Source organism: Mustelus asterias, chromosome 5 (genome assembly GCF_964213995.1).
Source record: "Mustelus asterias chromosome 5, sMusAst1.hap1.1, whole genome shotgun sequence".
NCBI classification, from domain to species: Eukaryota; Metazoa; Chordata; class Chondrichthyes; order Carcharhiniformes; family Triakidae; genus Mustelus; species Mustelus asterias.
The window spans coordinates 133,286,965-133,307,940 of NC_135805.1; the positions used below are offsets into that span (position 1 = coordinate 133,286,965).

At 43.2% G+C, this 20,976-nt stretch overlaps 1 protein-coding gene across 1 annotated transcript; it reads right to left on the reverse strand.

Moving 5' to 3' along the window:
- Positions 1 to 7,797: 7,797 nt before the first annotated feature.
- Positions 7,798 to 20,935, reverse strand: sdhaf4 (succinate dehydrogenase complex assembly factor 4). Its single transcript, XM_078213303.1, has 3 exons — positions 20,852 to 20,935; positions 11,408 to 11,557; positions 7,798 to 8,126 (listed from the first exon to the last, which is right to left on the reverse strand). Exons 1-3 carry the CDS (start codon positions 20,895 to 20,897, stop codon positions 8,017 to 8,019), a joined length of 306 nt encoding a protein of 101 aa, XP_078069429.1. The 5' UTR covers positions 20,898 to 20,935; the 3' UTR covers positions 7,798 to 8,016.
- Positions 20,936 to 20,976: the final 41 nt, after the last annotated feature.

Genomic DNA, 20,976 nt, shown 5'->3' on the forward strand with positions numbered 1-20,976 from the left:
TTATTAAAATAACTCCCATCAATTTTTGCCTAAACTCTTAAGAACATATTAATTCAAACTACAAATTGATAGTCACACTATAACTAAAGATTTTGAAACTACCAGCATTTAGTCAGTATAATTTCTGAAAATGTCAGTATTTAAAAAGCCTGAACGAGTATGCCACTACAGAAACTGACTTCATTATAAGTGTGTAGAAGACTGTGTGCCAAAGAAGCAAATCCATGTGTTCCCCAACCAGAAACCATGGGTGAACAGGGATATCCACTGCTTGCTGAAGTCCAGGTCTGACGCGTTCAAGTCAGGTGACACTGACCTATACAAGAAAGCCAGATACGATCTAAGGAGATCCATCAAAAATGCCAAAAAACAATACCAGACCAAGCTAGAGTGTCAGGCGAGCCACGCGGACCCCTGCCAACTATGGCAAGGTCTGCAAGACATAACAGGCTACAAGATGAAGGCGTGTAAAATCGCCGGCACCAATGCACCCCTCCCCGATGAGCTCAATGCATTCTATGCCCATTTTGAGCAAGATGTCAGCGAGAGCACACCCTCCACCCCAGAAGCCTTGGACGAACCTGTATCATCATTGCAGACGTCATAGCAGCCTTCTCAAAAGTCAAGCCACGGAAAGTGACAGGCCCAGATGGGGTACCCAGGTGAGCACTCAGATCCTGTGTGGATCAGCTGGCGGGGGTAATCACAGATATCTTTAACCTTTCTTTACACCAATCTGAGGTCCCTACCTGCTTCAAGAAGATGACCATCATCCTAGTACCAAAGGAAAGCCAGGCAGCGTGCCTTAATGACTATTGTCTGGTGGCTCTGACATCCATCATTATGAAGTGTTTCAAAACATTAATCATGGCATGAATCAATTCGACCTCGCAGATTTCCTGGATCCACTACTGTTTGCCTATCACCTCAACAGGTCCACAGCAGATGCCATCTCCGTGGCCCTACACTCAACCTTGGAACACCTAGATAACAAAGGTACCTATGTCAGACTCCTATTTTTTGACTATAGCTCAGCCTTCAACACCATTATTCCTACGAAACTCATCTCCAAACTTCGTGGCCTGGCGCTTGGCTCCTCCCTCTGCAACTGGAGCCTAGACTTCCTAACACAGTCAGTAAGGATAGGCAACAAATATCTCCTCCACGATAATCCTCAACACCGCTGCTCCACAAGGCTGTGTCCTCAGCCTCCTACCATACTCCTTATACACCTATGACTGTGTGGCCAAATTCCCCTCTAACTCAATTTTCAAGTCTGTTGATGACAGCACCATAGTGAGTCAGATCTCAATCAATGACGAAATGGAGCAAAGGAGAGAATCTGATGAACTGGTGCAACGACAATAATCTCTCCCTTAATGTCAACAAAATGAAGGAGATGGTCATTGACTTCAGGAAGCATTGTGAAGGGCATGCTCCTGTCTACATCAACGGACACAGTAAAAATAATTGAGAGCTTCAGGTTTTTAGGTGTCCAGGTCACCAACAACCTGTCCTGGTCCCTCCATGCCGACACTATAGTTAAGAAAGCCCACCAATGCCTCTACTTTCTCAGGAGGCTAAGGAAATTTGGCATGTCTGCTACAACTCTCACCAACTTCTACAAATGTACCATAGAAAGCATTTTTTCCGGTTGTATCACAGCTTGGTAAGGCTCCTGCTCTGTTCAAGACTGCAAGAAACTACAAAGGGTCGTGAAGGAAGCCCAGTCCATCACTCAAACCAGCCTCCCATCCATTGACACTGTCTACACTTCCCGCTGCTTCGGAAAAGCAGCCAGCATAATCCAGGACCCCATGCACCCCGGATATACTCTCTTCCACCTTCTTCCATCGGGAAAAAAATACAAAAAGTACAAAGGTATGAACCGGCTCAAGAACAGCTTCTTCCCTGCTGTCATCAGACTTTTGAATGGACCTATCTCACATTAAGTTGATCTTTCTCTATGCCCGAGTGATGACTGTAACACTACATTCTGCATTCTCTTCTTTCCTTCTCTATGAATGGTGCATTGTCTGTATTGCGCGCAAGAAACAATACTTTTCACTGAATACCAATACATGTGACAATAATAAATCAAATCAAATGTACCTAATATTTGAGAATCTTACAATATCTAATATCCAAGTACCATACAGTATCTAATATTTCAGTATCATACAGTATCTAATATTGGAGTACCTTAAAGTAGCTAATGTCTGAATACCATAATGTATCTAATGTTCAAGTACTATATAGTCTCTTCTTTATTCATTGACCGGATGTTGGTGTCACTGGCTAGGCCAACATTTATTACCCATCTCTAGTTGCCCTTGAGAAGATGCCTTCTTGAACCATGCAGTCCCTGAGATGTAGGTGCACCCACGGTGCTGTTACGGAAGGAATTCCAGGAGATTGACCCAGTGACAGTGGAGGAATATATTCCAGGTCAGTGACTTGGGGGGGAATCTCCAGGTGGTGGTCTTCCCAGATATCTGCTGTCCTCCTTAGATGGTAGCGGCTGTGGGTTTGGGAGGTGCTGTCTAAGGAACCTTGGTGAGTTCTTGTAGTGCATCTTGTAGATGGTACACACTGCTGCCACTGTTCATCAGTGGTGGAGGGAGTGAATGTTTGCAGCAGGGTTGGCAATCAAGTGGGCTGTTTTATCCTGGATGATGTCAAGCTTCTTGGATGTTGTTGGAGCTGCACTCAGCCAGGCAAGTGGAGAGTATTACATTGCACTCTTGATTTGTAGATGGTGGAAAGGCTTTGAGAAGTCAGGGGATAAGTTACTCGCTGTAGGATTCCTAGTCTTTGATCTGCTCTGGTAGCCACAGCAATTATTTGGCTTGTCCAGTTCAGTTTCTGGTCAATGGTAATCTCCAGAATGTCAATAATGGAGGATTAAATAGCATGAAGACTCTGGAATCATAGAGAGCTGGCTTACTGCCTGGCATCTCTTTTTTATTCATTCATGGGACATGGGCGTCGCTGGCTGGCCAGCATTTATTGCCCATCCCAAGTTGCCCTTGGAGGGCAGTTGAGAGTCAATCACATTGCTCTTCACCGTCACTGGTGAGATGTGATGGTTGGTTGACACTTACTACTGTTTTGCATGAAGTTCATATAGCTGTGCTGGTATGGCGGGTATTCCAGGATTTTGATCCTGCAGCAAGATATCTTTACCCCTGTACTCAATAAAGCCAATATCTTGCCTTCCCAATTGCTTACTCATGAACAGGGATATCCAGATCCCTTTGGACATCAACACTTACCAACCTCTCACCATTTAAGAAATACTTTCCTACCAAAGTGGATAACTTCATATTTTTCCACATTATATCCCACCTGCCATGTTTTTCTTTCCAATCACATCACCTGTCCAAATCCTCTTGAAAAGCCCCTTTTGCATCCTCCTAGTTTTTTTGCATCAGCAAACTTGCCTTGGCAGTAACCTGGTGGCAGTCAGCACTTTTGGGGAATCTGACAAAACCCAGTGACCTCTGAGCTTGTGATGCCCCATCACTCAGGAATTATAATGTGTTGTCTGTCTTGAGTGAAGAGGGTATCTGTCACCAGGGCAATGCAGTGCTGTGTGCAGCTGATTGTGAGATACCGCAGAGGTCCACAGCTGATAGGATTTAGTGGTGAAGAGACAAAAGGCTTTTTACACTGACAGCTCTTCTGGAGGGTTCTGGGGAGCAGGGAATTGTCTATGGAAAGTTGGAATTTCCTGGGCAATTCCCACATAGGTTAGCGTTTCAGGATATCCGCAGGGTCCTAACACATCCTGGTGGGGGTCAGTCACTTCTCCGACAATCTGGAGATTGTTTTAGGAGATTACAGCGCAGCCAAGTGATTCAACCTGGTAATTTTGATGCATTTTCAATGTGACAGAGCTTCTACAAGGTTATATCATTGATCTGGGCCAAGTTTCTGGTCCATTTACACACTTAGCAGGAATTCCAGCTTATGCCAGAGTTCACCTATAGCAAAGAGGCCAGAGATTGACTGACAGATCTGCTAAATCCAGAATGTGACTGACAACTTATTGGTTCCATTTATTTTTATTAAATTTTATTTTTTTAAATACATTGTGCTGGTTTGTGCAATCAGTGGTTAATTTCACAGACTCCATGGGCTTTATATTTAAATTCCGTGCTCCACCTCTCTAATGTAGCCTCTGACGCCAGAGATAAAGTAGCAACTGGCATTGCTTTGTTGGGAATGTTTAAAGTTTATTTATTAGTGTCACAAGTCGGCTTACATTAACATTGCAATGAAGTTACTGTGAAAATCCCCTAGTCGTCACACTCCGGCGCCTGTTTGGGTACAATGTGGGAGAATTTAGCATGGCCAATGCACCTAACCAGCACATCTTTCGGAGAAAACTGGAGCATCCGGAGGAAACCTAAGCAGACATGGGGAGAACGTGCAAACTCCAGACAGGGCATCGAACCTGGGTTCCTGGCACTGTGAGGCAGCAGTGCTAATCACTGTGCTATCATGGGCAGGCATATTTTTGCATCATGCATCATGTCCAACAGAAAACATCACAAAAATGTGTGAGGACTCAGTATCCTGCCTGAAGTGGGGAAAAATATACAGATGAGTACACTTTAAAAAATGACTGCCTAGCACATAAACAGTCACCTGGGAAAGAGACATTAAACAGGCACTGACGTTTAGTCCAGACAGCCACTTGAGATTAAAACATAAAGGGCAGACAGCTATTTAAAGTTAAACATGCAGGAATCAAATCCTGCAGGAAGCCAGCCAGGGCTTGAGGCACTCTTTAGGATAAGGACAATAGGGTTGGGTAAAGAGATTAGCTACAGGTGGGATCGGGAATACATAAATGCAGGAAAACCAATTATTATATGAATGAGCTGAAACTAAACCATTGACATTCACTGACATAGGAAATGTATCCATTCATAGAACAATACGATGTTAACATACTTATGTCTGTATTTGTCTCTAATAATGTGTTAACAATCGATCACCTACTTGATTACAACGATGTGATAATGGCTAGATGTCCAGTCCATCTATTGTGTAAAGGGTATAAAGATGGACCGCTCCTATTATATCATTGAGAGAAGGTTTGCTACTTGTTAGTGCCTTGTCTCCATGAAGCTTCGTTAAAATAACTTTTATTGAAACCTTCAAGCCTGACTCAGTAGTACATTTCCCACAACACTGCCTCCTTGGTCCATTTGCCCAAACCTGTTCTGCCAAAACATTGGCAGAGTTTGTGCTGCCGGTCTAGATGTCTGCAGAAGCAGTGGACACGAAGTATCTTCACTTTAATTTTAAAATTGTTAACATTGAGTAGACCACTTGCAATAATTACTCAATCCAATCCAGAGGGCATCCTGTTTTAATCCCAAAATCAGATATCAATGTTCTAAAATCCAGGCAGATTGCTGGCATCACTGGGGCAATCAGAACTGAGGAGGGGGCAAATAGCATGGGACCCAATAAACGCAGATAATCACCCCGAAGAAATTGGCAATTTTGAGGTAGAGGGGGAGTATTTGTGTGCTGCAAATTCTAGACTGATAGGGTATAAGGAGGCAGCACTGGTAGGGTGATCCAGCCTCTGGAATTTATTAGCACCCTTTCTAGTGGATTCGAGAGCAGTGCACCTGAAACAGGGCATGGTAACAATATTAAAGCAGACAGGATGTTCAACTGTATTCACAAAGCATATTTTATATTGAAGTATGTTTATAAATATTTTATATTTAAGCAGTTCTGTGTATTGTGATCATAGAAATCATAGAAACCCTACAGTGCAGAAGGAGGCCATTCGGCCCATCGAGTCTGCACCGACTACAATCCCACCCAGGCCCTACCCTGATATTGGGCAGTTGTCGAGAGGAGGAGCAGAACAGCCTCCAGTATCAAATATCAACAAGAAATGACTTGATAAGTAAAGGTGCATCAATCTTAAAAAAGACATTTTGAATGGGATCTTAATGATCCAAGGTTTTTAATTAAAAAAGTAAAACAGTACTTCTAAGTATGCTAGGGTGGAACGGAAGAGTTCAAAGCTTCAAATTAGTAAGGGTCAAATTTAGGACAAATGTCATTAAAAGTTTCTTTACATGGGAGATTATCAATAACTGTGCTTTGAGAATAGATGGTACAATGTCAATTATTAGCATGAGATGAAATCAGCTGGGTACAAGGGTCAGTGTTGGTGAGAGTCATCATTGACAATAGGTGAATTACAGCAGTAGTCTCTCACAGGAGGCCCTGAACAGGAATTACGACAATCAACCTTTAACTTAAAGTTGGCTATTTAAAACACTTGTGTAGCAGAAGCATAACTGCTACAATTAGGGTGTTTCATTAAACATTCTGTCTGATTCAGTTAGTTATTCTTGTAAGCAGTCTGACATTATTGATGCTTCTTCAGCACTAGTATCCCCTCGTGCTTTGAACTGGATATTCATGTCTGCGCTTGGTGCTTCTTCAATAGCACTTCAAATTGACGGAGGCAACATTTAGCGAGATGATGCCTTTAATGACAAAATTGTTACGGCACAGAAGGAGGCCATTCAGCCCACTGTATCTGAACCAGCTGTCTAAATGAGCAATTCACCCAGTAACATGCTCTCACCTTCTCCCAATAACCCTGGGACATTCATCCTTTTCAAATAAGCTCCTTTTGAATGCTCGATTTCTCAGGCAGTGAATTCCAGACCTTAACCACTCGCTGTGTGAGAACATATCACTTTTGCTTCTTTAACTTTAAATCTGCACTCTCTTGTTCTCGATCCTTTCATGAGTGGAAACATGTTTCTCCCTATTTACTCTGTCCAAACCCCTCATGATTTTGAATATCTTTATCGAATCTCCTCTCAACCTTCTCTTCTCTAATCTAGCTTCATAACTGAAGTTCCTCATCCCAGAACTATTCTCTCTGAATCTTGTCTGCACTCTCTACAATGCCTTTGCATCCTTCCTAGGATAAATAATCTGCTTTACTTCACACTAAAGTGATCACTCACTTCATTCAATTGATACAATTTATTTAAGCATTTCACAAAATGCTACATTGCCCCAGATCAGTGAGTTAGTCTCAGTTTTACAGCTATTTCAGTAGCCTGACCAATTATCTGTGTGCAGAAGTCTGCTGAATAGCTGCTAACAGTGACAAGCACTGTAATTAAATGGATATGGCACACGGGAGTTTTCCAAAGCATGGATGCTCAAGCCCCGGTCTACGGACTTGGGAAACAAATGGGCATAAAAGGCCCTCAGCCCAAACCGTAGTTCTTCCAAACATTACGTTGTTCTCCTCACCTATTATGGAATGTCATATCATTCTTTTAAAGTTTATTTATTAGTGTCACAAATGGGCTTACATTAACACTGCAATGAAGTTACTGTGAAAATCCCCTAGTCACCACACACTGGCGCCTGTTTGGGTACACTGAGGGAGAATTTAGCCTGGCCAATGCACCTAACCAGCATGTCTTTCGGACTGTGGGAGGAAACCGGAGCATCTGGAAGAAACCCACGCAGACATGGGGAGAATGTGCAGACCCCACACAAACAGTGACCCAAGCCAGGAATCAAACTAGCTCCCTGGCGCTGTGAGGCAGCAGTGCTAACTACTGTGCCAATGATATTAGCATACACATAAATAGTGCCTGCACCCACCCAGCCACATACTGTAAGGTGAGGGGGGCGTCACATCTCAGATGTGAATTTAAAGTTATATTTAATTATTTCTACATTGTTCAATTGTCGCAAATAACTCTGCTGAAGAATTTGGAGACACCTGTTTCAATATTATTTATTGATCATAGATTTTCTAAATTGAGAAAAAATAATCTTTCAGGGAGGGTAAAATAGCATTGAGAAGTCACACCAGTTTGGTATCTGCTCCAAATCCTCATCTGAACACAGCAGCACTGTCATGTCACTGTTAAACTGTACAGATCAACCTCAATTTATTTACAAAATGTGCATGACTGCGCTTATATAGAGCAGAAAATTCTAGAAGTCAATACAGCGACCCCTTCTCTCCCAGTCCCCATAGCGGGTAGGTTCAGGACCTCTTGGTCCATTCCTCTCCTTTGTGGCTGGATTGATGTCATCAGGAAACCCTAGAAAACAGAACATTATTTATATAATTGTCAATTGTGTAACCTGTGGTATATTAGAAACTGGATACTAGAGCTGTGAGCTCCCCAGCATCACTGATGCCAATCTTCAGCTAATTCACTTCACTCCGAGGCATACTGGTTTACCTTGCCACCTTTTCACTATTATCGATGGTGTCTTCCCATGATCCATTTGTGGCCCCTTCCCATTTCCCAACAACATGCTGCCCCTTGGCATATCAACCAAAAACATGTTAATTTTCACATGTATGTCGACACCAGCTCTACCTCACCAGTATCTCTCCCAACTCCTCCGCTGCCTTTAAATTACCAGGCTGCTTATCTGGCAGGATGAACAGAATTTACCCCCAATTAAATATCGGGAAGACCGAAGCCATTCTAAATCAGTCTGTCACAAACTCCACTCCCTTGCTATTGACTCTGTCGTTTTTAAACTGTGTAATCACTAAGACTACCTATTTCGACTTTCTAATATTACCTGACTCTGCTCCTGCTTCAGGACTGCTGCTGCTGAAACCATAGAATTACTGGGATAATGAAAAGAAGCCACACAGAGAAGGACAAGCTGCTCAAAGGAGATGGGGGAGAAGGTCTTTCGTCAGAAGGCCATGTTTGCAGAGGGTCTTTAGGGAGTAATTCTCAAACCTTCATCCATACTTCCAATACCATCAGGCTTGATTATTCTAACACATTCCTGGCTGGTCTCCCACATTCCACTCTCTGTAAACTTGAGCTTATTCAAAGCCTTGCTGCCCAAGTACTAACATGCAAAAAATCCAGTTCACCCATGCTCATTGACCTACACAGGCTCCCAGTCAAATCCCTCCATGGCCACTCCTCCCCATCTCTCAAACCCTCCTCCAGCCTTCTGAGATAACCACACTCCTCTAATTCTAGCCTCCTGACCATCCCTGATTTTAATTGCTCCAGTCATAGCTAGGGTGTACAGAAAGATTAACTTAATATAAGGTAGGTCCATTCAAAGGTCTGATGGCAGCAGGGAAGATGCTGTTAGGGAAGGTGCTATTAGAAATGTAAGTTGTTGCTCTCTCATGCTGCAGACATGCAATACAGGTTTTTAGTCATTCATAGGACATGGGCATTGCTGGCTAGGCCAGCATTTATTATCCATCCCCTAGTTGCCCTTGAGAAGTTGGTGGTGAGCTGTCTTCTTGAATTATTGCAGTCCACGTATTGTGGGTTGACCCACAATGCTGTTAGGGAGGGCATTCCAGGATTTTGACCCAGCGAGATATTTCCAAGTCAGGAAGGTGAGTAGGTTGGAGGGAAACTGGCAGGTGGTGGTGTTCCCATGTATCTGCTACACTTGTCCTTCTAGATGGAACTGGTCGTGGGTTTGGAAGGTGCTGTCCAAGGATCTTTGGTGAATTGAATTTGGTGAAACAGTACTTCAACAGGAAGACTGACACTACACACAAAAGGTTCGAGAGCTTATCCCTTTAACAATCAGTGCCAGCTTGGGTTGATACAGATATGTGCCAAAATGCCCATTGCACCCAGGGATGCCACCCAGACCCTATCCCCGTAACCCCACATGTTTACCCTGCTAGTTCCCCTGACACAATTTAGCAAGGCCAATTCACCTAACCCGCACATCTTTGGATTGTGGGAGGAAACCGGAGCACCCACAGGAAACCCACGCAGACATGGGGAGAACGTGTAAATTTTGCCAAACTCCCAGTAAACAATCTGATAAAGTACCTATCATGTTACTACAAAATTAAACTACCGCAGGGATCGGTGTTGGGTCCGTTGTTGTTTGTCATCTGTATTAATGATCTGGATGATAATGTGGTAAATTGGATCAGCAAATTTGCTGATGATACAAAGATTGGAGGTCTAGTGGACAGTGAGGAAGGTTTTCAAAGCTTGCAGAGGGATTTGGACCAACTAGAAAAATGGGCTGAAAAATGGCAAATGGAATTTAACACAGACAAGTGTGAGATTTGGAAGAACAAACCAAAGTAGAACGTACAGGGTAAATGGTAGAACTCTGAAGAGTGCAGTTGAACAGAGGGATCTGGGAATACAGGTACAGAATTCCCTAAAAGTGACGTCACAGGTGAATAGGGTCGTAAAGACTACCTTTGGTACATTGGCCTTCATAAATCAGACAAGAGAACTCCCAAAAAGAATAGCCAACTTCTAGGTTTTGTAGGTTTAAATGTCCAGTTTTTTTCAAACCCATTTACTTAAATGTGGTTCTTCAATGAATAGTCATGAAGAAAAATAAGGTTGAAAGAATGCAGAGAAGGTTCACAAGGATGTTGCCGGGACTTGAGAAGCTGAGTTACAGAGAGAGATTGAATAGGTTGGGACTTTATTCCCTGGAGCGTAGAAGAATGAGGGGAGATTTTATAGAGGTGTATAAGATTTTGATGGGTATAGATAGAGTGAATGCAAACAGGCTTTTTCCAGAGGCTAGGAGAGAAAAAAAACCAGAGGGCATGGGTTAAGGGTGAAAGGAGAAAAGTTTAAAGGGAATATTAGGGGGGGGGTTCTTCACGCAGAGTGGTGGGAGTGTGGAATGAGCGACCGGATAAAGTGGTAAATGCACTTTTAACATTTAAGAAAAACTTGGACGGGTTCATGAATGAGAGGGGTGTGGAGGGATACGGTCCAAGTACAGATCAGTGGGACTAGGCAAAAAATGGTTTGGCACAGACAAGGGGGGCCAAAAGGCCTGTTTCTGAGCTGTAATTTTCTATGGTTCTACCGCACTGAAATCAGACAAGAGAACTCCCAAAAAGAATAGCCAACTTCTAGGTTTTGTAGGTTTAAATGCCCAGTTTTTTTCAAACCCATTTACTTAAATGTGGTTCTTCAATGAATAGTCATGAAGAAAATGTTAAATCATTTACACAGAGCTTCCAATCTGAGTCACAATCCACTGCAATGAGCAGTACAATGAACCAAAGCATGAACGTGCACTGACAAGAGTAGCAGCTTATGAGTTCAGTGTTGAGCTCCAACATGCCTCTGTGGTGTTGCAGGTCAGAGAGGAGAGAAAAATCAAAGGACAACTGCTTTCGTACATTTGCAGGCAGGTGGGTCAGAGCAGCATTCCCGCTCACTGATTCCTCAGCACCGGCCGGCAATAACACAGGGAGTTTGCTCTCAGATTTAAATAAAAAGGATGCAGCTGCTGGCAAACAATTTGCCTCTTTCTAAGGCTTCTAATTTCATTATGTAAACTCCTGCATTAAATGCAACTGTCCCAGCCCGAAACAAAGAGCACTCACTTTCCAGGGGATCTTTTCCCGCTGGCTCCTGCTGTGGACGATCCAAGTAGCCGACAGGGGTTTCAGGCTTTCTCAACGATTCCTTTTTGAGCCCCTGTGGGCCCTCTGTTTTAGAAGCAGCTGATCTCCAGGAGTTCCACAGTACAAAACCTATGCGTGGTACATGTACAATCAAGATGAAAAAAATCATTTAATTTCTCTGTAAGCATATCTAAGAGTGCTTTAGATAGGAGTGAAAGGAAACAAGTCTGACTTTGCTGCAAAGTCATTAATAAACCAGAGCTGAAATACACTCATTGCAGAAACTGAAAATCAATCTTATCTGTACACTGAATTCTAAATAGTATTGCCAACTAATGTGCCAGTGAATCTGTCATTTTACTTTCATTTAACACACTTTGATAACCACTTATATTTATCCGGCACCCCTAATGTAATAAATTACCGCTCCACTTAGAGCACTAATAAAACAAAAGATCATACTGCATCACAAAGGAGATATCAGGACAGCTGAACAGGGAAGCGGAGTGGTGCAGGGAGGAAATTTCATGATAAAATACCTATCGGATTGTTTACTGGGATTTTGGCAAGAATTTGCACATTCCCCCCGTGTCTGCGTGGGTGTAGGGAGCCTTGGCAGTCGAAGGCACAGCCACCAATGGTGGAACGCTGAGAATCAGGGATGCTCAAGAGAGACGAATTAGAGATCTCGCAGGGCTGTGGGGCAGGAGGAAATTACAGAGATAGAGAGGGGTGAAGCCAAAGATGGATGAGTTAAGACACAGGCAGCCAAGTTTTGAATGACCTCAAGTTTACGGAGGGTAGAATGTGGAAGACCAGTCTTATTAGGCAGTCTTATTAAGTCCTGAACTAGCGGGTTCATCAAACTTGCCATGCAAATCTATGCTCTGATTAACCATCAAGTCCCACCCCTGCCTGATGGAGAGTGGGAGGTGGGGAATGCATATCAATCACTTCCTGGTCTTTCGGCTAAGATTGAGTGTCAGATCAAGCCAAGATCTTTTTTTTTCCGTGTCAGCTTTCATATCGTCTGTCTCTTTTGTGGGGACATGAATCCAATTTGAATAGTTTTTTGGAGCAAGCAAGAAGATGGATTAAGGGTTTGCCTGTCCACTCTGCGCACTGGCGTTTTAACTTTAAGAATGGAGTAATATATTATTTTAAATGACCAACCAGAAAGCTGGGAGAGGCAAAATGACAGACTTTAAAATACCTCAGGCTAGTTCAAGGAAAGAAACTGTTCAGGTAAATCCCTCCCACAACCCCCAAAGGCAGAATAATGTCCATCACCACAGTGCCTAGACCTAGAACATTTCAATGCCGTGACCAGTTTTCAAAGAAATAAAGGGGAATGGGAAAGGCCATTCAGCCCATTGTGCCTCTGCTATCTAATTCACCCCACTCCAATACACTTTCCCCACAGCTCTGTACATTTATCTTTATCAAGTATTTATCCAATTCCCTTTTGAAAGTCATTATTGAATCTGCTTCCACCACCCTTTTAGTCAGTGCACCCTTGGTTATAACAACTCACTGCTTTAAAAGCAATTCTCATCACCTCTCTGCTTCTTTCGCTAATTTTCTTAAACCTCGGTCCTCTGGTTATTGACCCTTCTACCAATGGAAACAGCTTCTCCCACTCTATCAAAACCCTTAGAATTTTGAACACCTCTATTAAATCTCTCCAACGCTATCTTCTCTCCACATGAACTCTCATTCTTGGTCCTAACCTAGTAAATCTCCTCTCCAAGACCCTGACATCTTTCCTAAAGTATTGTGTCCAGCATTGTAAATGATACTCGAATGGAACCCTCACTAGGGGTTATTCATTACAGTTTAGTTTACCTTTGTTTTCATGCTCTGTGCTTCTATGACTAAAGACCTGGATCCCGTGTGCTCAGAAAGTAGTTCCGTCACTATCTAAAATTTGTGTATGTGAAACCCACATCTCTGTTCCTGCACTCCCTTTAAAACTGTACCACTGAGTTGAGATAGCCTTTCCTCATTCTTCCTGCCAAAGTTCACAGCTCTCTGCATTAAATTTCATCTGCCATATGTGTTCTTATTTCTATAGACTGCAAACTGCCGGCTCCAAGTGGAGAGGATCTCCAAGAAGATCGCGCATATCGACACAGAGGTGGCTTTTGCTACCAAATAAACCTGTTGGACTTTGACCTGGTGTTGTTAAACTTCTTACTGTGTTTACCCCAGTCCAACGCCGGCATCTCCACATCATGTTCTTATTTCACCATTCTATGTCTACGTCTGTCTGAAAAGTTCCTGTCTCCCTCATTGTTTACTGCACTCCTGAGTTTTCTATTATCGACAGACATTGAAATGATGCCCAATATACCAAGGCTAGGTTATTGATACACACCGAAAAGATAACTGGCTCAAATACTGAACCCCTGGGAGACAACGCGTTATATCTCCCTACAATCTGAAGGATAATTGTGTAATGTTAGTCTACACTGTCTCTTTGTCGGTTTTGTATCCATGCTGCCATTTTCCCTCCAATTTTCACTTGGTCAAATATCTTTTGAAGGTCCACACAATGTCAATCAACTATTACTCACCGAGTATGTAAGCAGTATTAAAACAAATCATATTGAATCATATCAAGTAACCATACAGAGAATGTTATAAAGTCAGAGGTTTACAGCATGGAAACAGGCCCTTCGGCCCAAATTGTCCAGGCCGCCCTTTTTTTTTAAACCCCTAAGCCAGTCCCAATGCTCGTATTTGGCCCATATCCCTCTATACCCATCTTACCAATGTAACTGTCTAAATGCTTTTTAAAACACAAAATTGTACCCGCCTCTACTACCTCTGGCAGCTTGTTCCAGACACTCACTACCCTCTGTGAAAAAATTGCCCCTCTGGCACTTTTGTATCTCTCCCCTCTCACCTTAAACCTATGCCCTCTAGTTTTAAACTCCCCTACTTTTGGGAAAAGATATTGACTATCTAGCTGATCTGTGCCCCTCATTATTTTGTATCTCTATAAGATCACCCCTCAGCCTTCTACGCTCCAGAGAAAAAAGTCCCAGTCTATCCAGCCTCTCCTCATAACTCAAGTCCCAGTAACATCCTAGTAAATCTTTTCTGTACTCTTTCTAGTTTAATAATATCCTTTCTATAATAGGGTGACCAGAACTGTACACAGTATTCCAAACGTGGCCTCACCAATGTCTTGTGCAACTTCAACAAGACGTCCCAACTCCTGTATTCAATGTTCTGACCAATGAAACCAAGCATGCCGAATGCCTTCTTCACCACTCTGTCCACCTGTGACTCCACTTTCAAGGAGCTATGAACATGTACCCCTAGATCTCTGTTCTGTAACTCTCCCCAATGCCCTACCATTAACTGAGTAAGTCCTGCCCTGGTTCAATCCACCAAAATGCATTTATCCAAATTAAACTCCATCTGTCATTCGTCAGTCCACTGGTCCAATCGATTAAGATCCTGTTGCAATCGGAGATAGCTTTCTTCACTGTCCACTGTGCCACCAATTTTGGTGTCATCTGCAAACTTACTGACCATGCCTCCTATATTCTCATCCAAATCATTAATATAAATGACAAATAACAGTGGACCCAGCACGGATCCCTGAGGCACACCGCTGGTCACAGACCTCCAGTTTGAAAAACAACCCTCTACAATCACTCTCTGGCTTCTGTCAAGAAGCCAATTTTGTATCCATTTAGCAACTCACCCTGGATCCTGTGAGATTTAACCTTATGCAACAACCTACTATGCGGTACCCTGTCAAAGGCCTTGCTAAAGTCCACGTAGGCAACATCAACTGCGCTGCCCTCATCTACCTTCTTGGTTACCCCTTCAAAAAACTCAATCAAATTTGTGAGACATGATTTTCCACTCACAAAGCTATGCTGACTGTCCCTAATCAGTCCTTGCTTCTCTAAATGTCTGTAGATCCTGTCCCTCAAAATACCTTCCAACAACAGGGACCTGGGTTCGATTCCCGGCTTGGTCACTGTCTGTGTGGAGTTTGCACATTCTCCTCGTGTCTGGCTGGGCTTCCTCCAGGTGCTAGGCTTTCCTCCGGGTGCTCTGGTTTCCTCTCACAGTCCAAAGATGTGCAGGTTAGGTTGATTGGCCATGCTAAAATTGCCCCTTAGTGTCCTGAGATGCGTAGGTTAGAGGGATTAGCGGGTAAATATGTAGGGATATGGGGTTAGGGCCTGGGTGGGATTGTGATCGGTGCAGACTCGATGGGCCAAATGGCCTCTTTCTGCACTGTAGGATTTCTATGATTCTATGAACTTACCCACCATAGATGTGAGGTTCACTGGTCTGTAGTTCCCAGGATTTTCCCTGCAGCCCTTTTTAAACAAAGGCACAACATTTGCCACCCTCCAATCTTCAGGCACCTCACCCGTGACTATCGATGATTCAAATATCTCTGCTAGGGGACCCACAATTTCCTCCCTAGCCTCCCACAATGTCTTGGGATACACTCCATCAGGTCCGGGGGGATTTATCTACAAGAATGTAGCTTGTTACTGGTGGGCAAGCTGGTTCAATGAGGCAGTTTGTTGTTACTATTTCAGTTATTAAATGTATCATCCACACCTGACATTTTGAACATTAATTGTATGGATTTAAATATTTGCCGAAGTTTAACTAGCTAGAAATGAGGCTTTGGTCTCTTTTGTAAATTGCATCCCGGGGGGGGGGGGGGGGGGGAATAGAAGGAAATCAAACTGTTAAATGAGAATATTGCATCAATATTTCTACAACAATGCTTAAGTTCAATTTCAGCATGCTGTCTCAATGTTGGCCAAATTCATTGACCGTAACTTACATCCTTGATATATAAAATAATTCATTATTGAACAAAAACATATCTTTCACACAACTCAAAGCTGTAAACTAACGATTTGATTTATTGTCACGTGTTGGTATACAGTGAAAAGTATTGTTTCTTGCGTGCTATACAAAGTATACCGTTCATAGAATACATATGGGAGAAAGGAAAAAAAGGGTGCAGAATGTAGTGTTACCGTCATAGCCAGGGTGTAGAGAAAGATTTAACTTAATACGAGGTAGGTCCAGTCAAAAGTCTGATGGCAGCAGGGAAGAAGCTGTTCTTGAGTCAGTAGGTACATGATCACAGACTTTTCTATCTTTTTTCCAAACAGAAGAAGGTGGAAGTAGGGTCCTTGATTATGCTGGCTGCTTTTCCGAGGCAGTGGGAAGTATAGACGAAGCCTATGGATTGGAGGCTGGTTTGCTTGATGGACTGAGCGACGTTCACAGCCCTTTGTATTTCTTGCGGTCTTGGTCAGAGTTGCAAGGTGGTCACTTAATTATCTCTCTCATTCAGCAAGTTAAAGTTACATGTCTGGAACCACTCTGATTCCAAAGAGGACACACATACCCTGGTCTGTTGCATGTCATTTAGATTATTCCAAGCTCTTTGCTTGGTTTTTTCCCTCTTAGTACCTGTAATAAGTCTTCAGAGGCAGAAGTCCCTTCACCAAAATCCCTTTATTTACAATTCCAACAGCAGTACACAGAGTGCTATCAGTCAGCAGTGGTGTGGGACAAGAATTTTAAGTTGGCCAGAGGAACTGACACTCCCAGTTAAACACAAGGAAAGGTCTCCCTGATTGGCCCACCAATTGATTCCTTAATCAGGGAGGGAATTCATATTCCAACAGGCCAACCTCAATGGCCTGACTGAAGTCATTACAGTACCACAGCTGAGGTGTGTGAATGCATGTTTTAATACACTGGCACTGTTTGCTGACACTCTCAGACACTAAGAAAGATGATTTAAATGGACTATTTTCTGGGCAATAATGAAGGCAGTTGCTGTGTCTGCCTGCAGTGGAAAATCAACAAAAGGTCCTGATGTGAGACAGGTTGCAGCTCCGGGAACAGTTGACAATTTATGTATTAAGACCAAACGGAAAACAGACGGCTTTGCAAGCAGCGATTGTAAATGGAAATTATTCTGTCTAGAAATGAATAACCTGCACATGGAATACAATGACTGCAGCAGTATTAAACTTGCAGATGGCATCATGGAATCATATAGCACAGGAGGTCATTGTATCTGTGCCAACTCTTTGAAAAAGAGCTATCCAATTAGTTCCACTCCCCCATGGCTCTGCAAATATTTCCCCTTCCAAGTATTTAATTCCCTTTTGGAAGTTACTTTTGAGACAGATCTGGATCTTAACAACTCGCTGCAATAAAGACCTCAGTCACCTTAAATGTGTCCAACCATTCTGCCAATTCCTCCTTATTTACTCCATCAAAACCTACTGTGATTTTAAACACCTCTTTCACATCTCCCTTTTACCAATCCCTGCTCGCACTAGGGGGAGTGTCTCAAACAAGAGGGCATAGGTACAAAATAAAGGAGGCGTGTAGAAATTTCTTCTCACAGAGGGTGGTGAATCTCTGAAATTCTCTGTCCCAAAGGGTAGTGGAGGCTGGATTATTAGAAGTGGAGGTGGATAAATATTTGGAGATATAGAGTGCAATGCGGAAAAGGCACAGAAAAGGAGCTGAGACCGGCATAGATCAGCCACGGTCATATTGAATGGTGGGGCAGGCTTGAAGGGCCGAGTGGCCTACTTCTGCTTCTACTCTGTGTGCTCTACTTTCAGCTAGAGGAGCAGAATACAAATAGAAAACTATGTGCAAATGGGGTGAGGTATGGAATTTAGATAGTAGTTTGAAGAAATATTGGGTATTACATATAGAGAACAGCCATTATTTTTTTCAAACCATTTGTTCTTGGTATATGAGTGGTGCTGATTACTTTTGAAAATTAACATATGGTGTGGGACAAGAATTATAAGTTGGCCAGACTGGGTTGAGATGGCCTTAAGGACAATGGTAGCCACGATGTGGAGTTGCCCCTTCATTGAAGGGGCAGTGCTCCGAAAGCTCGTGCTACCAAATAAACCTGTTGGACTTTAACCTGGTGCTGTGAGACTACTTACTATTCTTAAGGACATTAGTGAACTAGTTGGGTTCAAAAGATTCCAGTCAGTTTCTGTGTTAACTCAGAATTGCCAGTCATGAATTCAATTCCACAACTGGACATAGTCGATCCGAAATCTCAATCTCTTGAATTGAGAGTCTAGAACCAGAACCCTGAATCTACCATATCCCATAACATCCAGTGGCCTATTTTGAACTTTGTTTTTGGCAAAGACACAAAGAAAACTCTGTTCCTCTTTAAAGAACAACATGGGTTCTTCCCTCTGCCTGAACAGACAGGTCAGGTCTTTAGTTTAACTTTTTCACTCGTAGAAACACAAAAGGAGAAAATTTTTAAGTGAGCGTTAATCATGCTCCAAGCAAAACAGGAATCTGAAGAACAAATAATACTGATATTTTGCAGTTCACTGGCAAGTGATATATAATTTCAGTCTACCTCAGAAAGGATATAGGTTCATTGGAAAGATGTTCAAAGATGACTCAAGGCCTTGCGTGACTAACATAAGAAATAGCAGGAGTTAGAAATCATAAAATCATAGAAACCCTACAGTACAGAAAGAGGCCATTCGGCCCATCGAGTCTACACCGACCACAATCCCAACCAGGCCCTACCCCCATATCCCTACATATTTTACCTGCTAATCCCTCTAATCTACGCATCCCAGGACACTAAGGAGCAATTTTAGCATGGCCAATCAACCTAACCCGCACATCTTTGGACTGTGGGAGGAAACCGGAGCACCCGGAGGAAACCCACGCAGACACGAGGAAAATGTGCAAACTCCACACAGACAGTGACCCAAGTCGGGAATCTAACCCAGGTGCCTGGAGCTGTGAAGCAGCAGTGCTAACCACTGTGCTACCGTGCCGCCCTTAATTGGCCATTCAACCCCTCAAGCCTGCGTCAGCAGTCAATAAAATCATGGCTGATCTGATGTGGCCTTGACTCCACTTTACTGTCTGTCCCCCTTGACTCCCCTATTAAGCAAAACTCTACTCAGCCCTGAATTTATTCAATGACCTAGCTTCCATTTCCCTCTGGGGAAGAGAATTCCAAACACTAATGAACAACTGGGAGAAGAAATTTCTCCTCATCTCCATCTTAAGGGGGAGACTCCAGATTCTGAAACTGTGCTTCCTGGTTCTAGATTCCTCCCATGTGGGGAAATATCTCAGCCTGTCAAGGTGGTTAGAAATGCAATCCATATGGATTGAAATGAAAGAGAAGGGATCGATCTCACTAATAGGAATATAGTATATAGACCACCTAAAAATAAAAGGTCCTGGAGGGAGAAATTTGTAAGCAAATATGCAAAATAAGTAAAGCTCATAGAATAATAATGACAAGAGATTTTAATGACCTCTAAATAAGCTGGCACAGAGAGACAGCAAAAGGGGTACATGGAAAAGATGGAAAATTTTAACTACCCCTAAATAAGCCGACAAGAAAAAACAGCAACGGGGGAAGGAGGAATTTGTAAGCAAATATGCAAAACTAATAACAGTCATAGAATAATAATGACAGGAGATTTAACTACCTCTAAATAAGCTGGCAAGAAGAGACAGCCATGATGTGGAGATGCCGGCGTTGGACTGGGGTCAACAGAGTAAGAAGTTTAACAACACCAGGTTAAAGTCCAACAGGTTTATTTGGTAGCAAATGCCACTAGCTTTCGGAGCACTGCCCCATCAGGTGGAGTGGAGATCTGCTCACAAACAGGACATACAGAGACACAAACTCAATTTACAGCAACAGGGGTATGCATGGAAAAGAGGTTTTACAGAGGGGAGGAAGGGGTCAAGGGTCTGTAAGATCATGAAAGGGTTTGATAGGATCAACACAGAGAAGATATTTCTACTTAAGGACCCAAACTAGGGTTCATAAAAAATAGGACAGTCACAATGGGATTCAGGAGAAACTTCTTCACCCAGAGAAGGTGAACAGGGGAAATTAGCTAAACCCATGAGGAAGAAAGGGATAGACTGATATTGGGGGGGGAGGGTTAGACAGTATTTCCAGGAGGGGCACAGGGTTATATATAAAGTGGAGCAATGGAAGCAGTGGGGAAAACTAATGGGCAGCTGCCTGTCTGGTCAGTTTGTGTGAGTGAGTGGATCTAAAGACTATGGGATTGTTCATGCCCATTTAAGGATGAGAGAGACACTAACATCTGCATTCATTGCCAAACGGACGGGGGGGGGGGGGGGGGGGGAAGCAGCACACCTGTGAAAATGCACCCATTTCCCTTGTTATTGCGTACATCTCTATCCGTCGCTTCAGCCCCCCCCCCCCCATATCTATAACCACCCGCGTCCCGCCCTCACCCCTCCCCGGTGTCTCCTTTCTTTCCCTCTCTCCCTCCCCGGCATCTCCTTCTTTCTTTCTTTCCCTCTCTCTCTCTCCCCGGTGTCTGTCTTCCTTTCTTTCATACTCACTCTGTCGCCTCCTCACCGTCCAGCCACGACCTACAAGCGCCGCCATTTTATTTCTCGCCCCGCCCCCAACCTCGCTGACCACATGCGGCCCAGAACCAAGCGCTGTCAATCAAGCTGCGTACAGA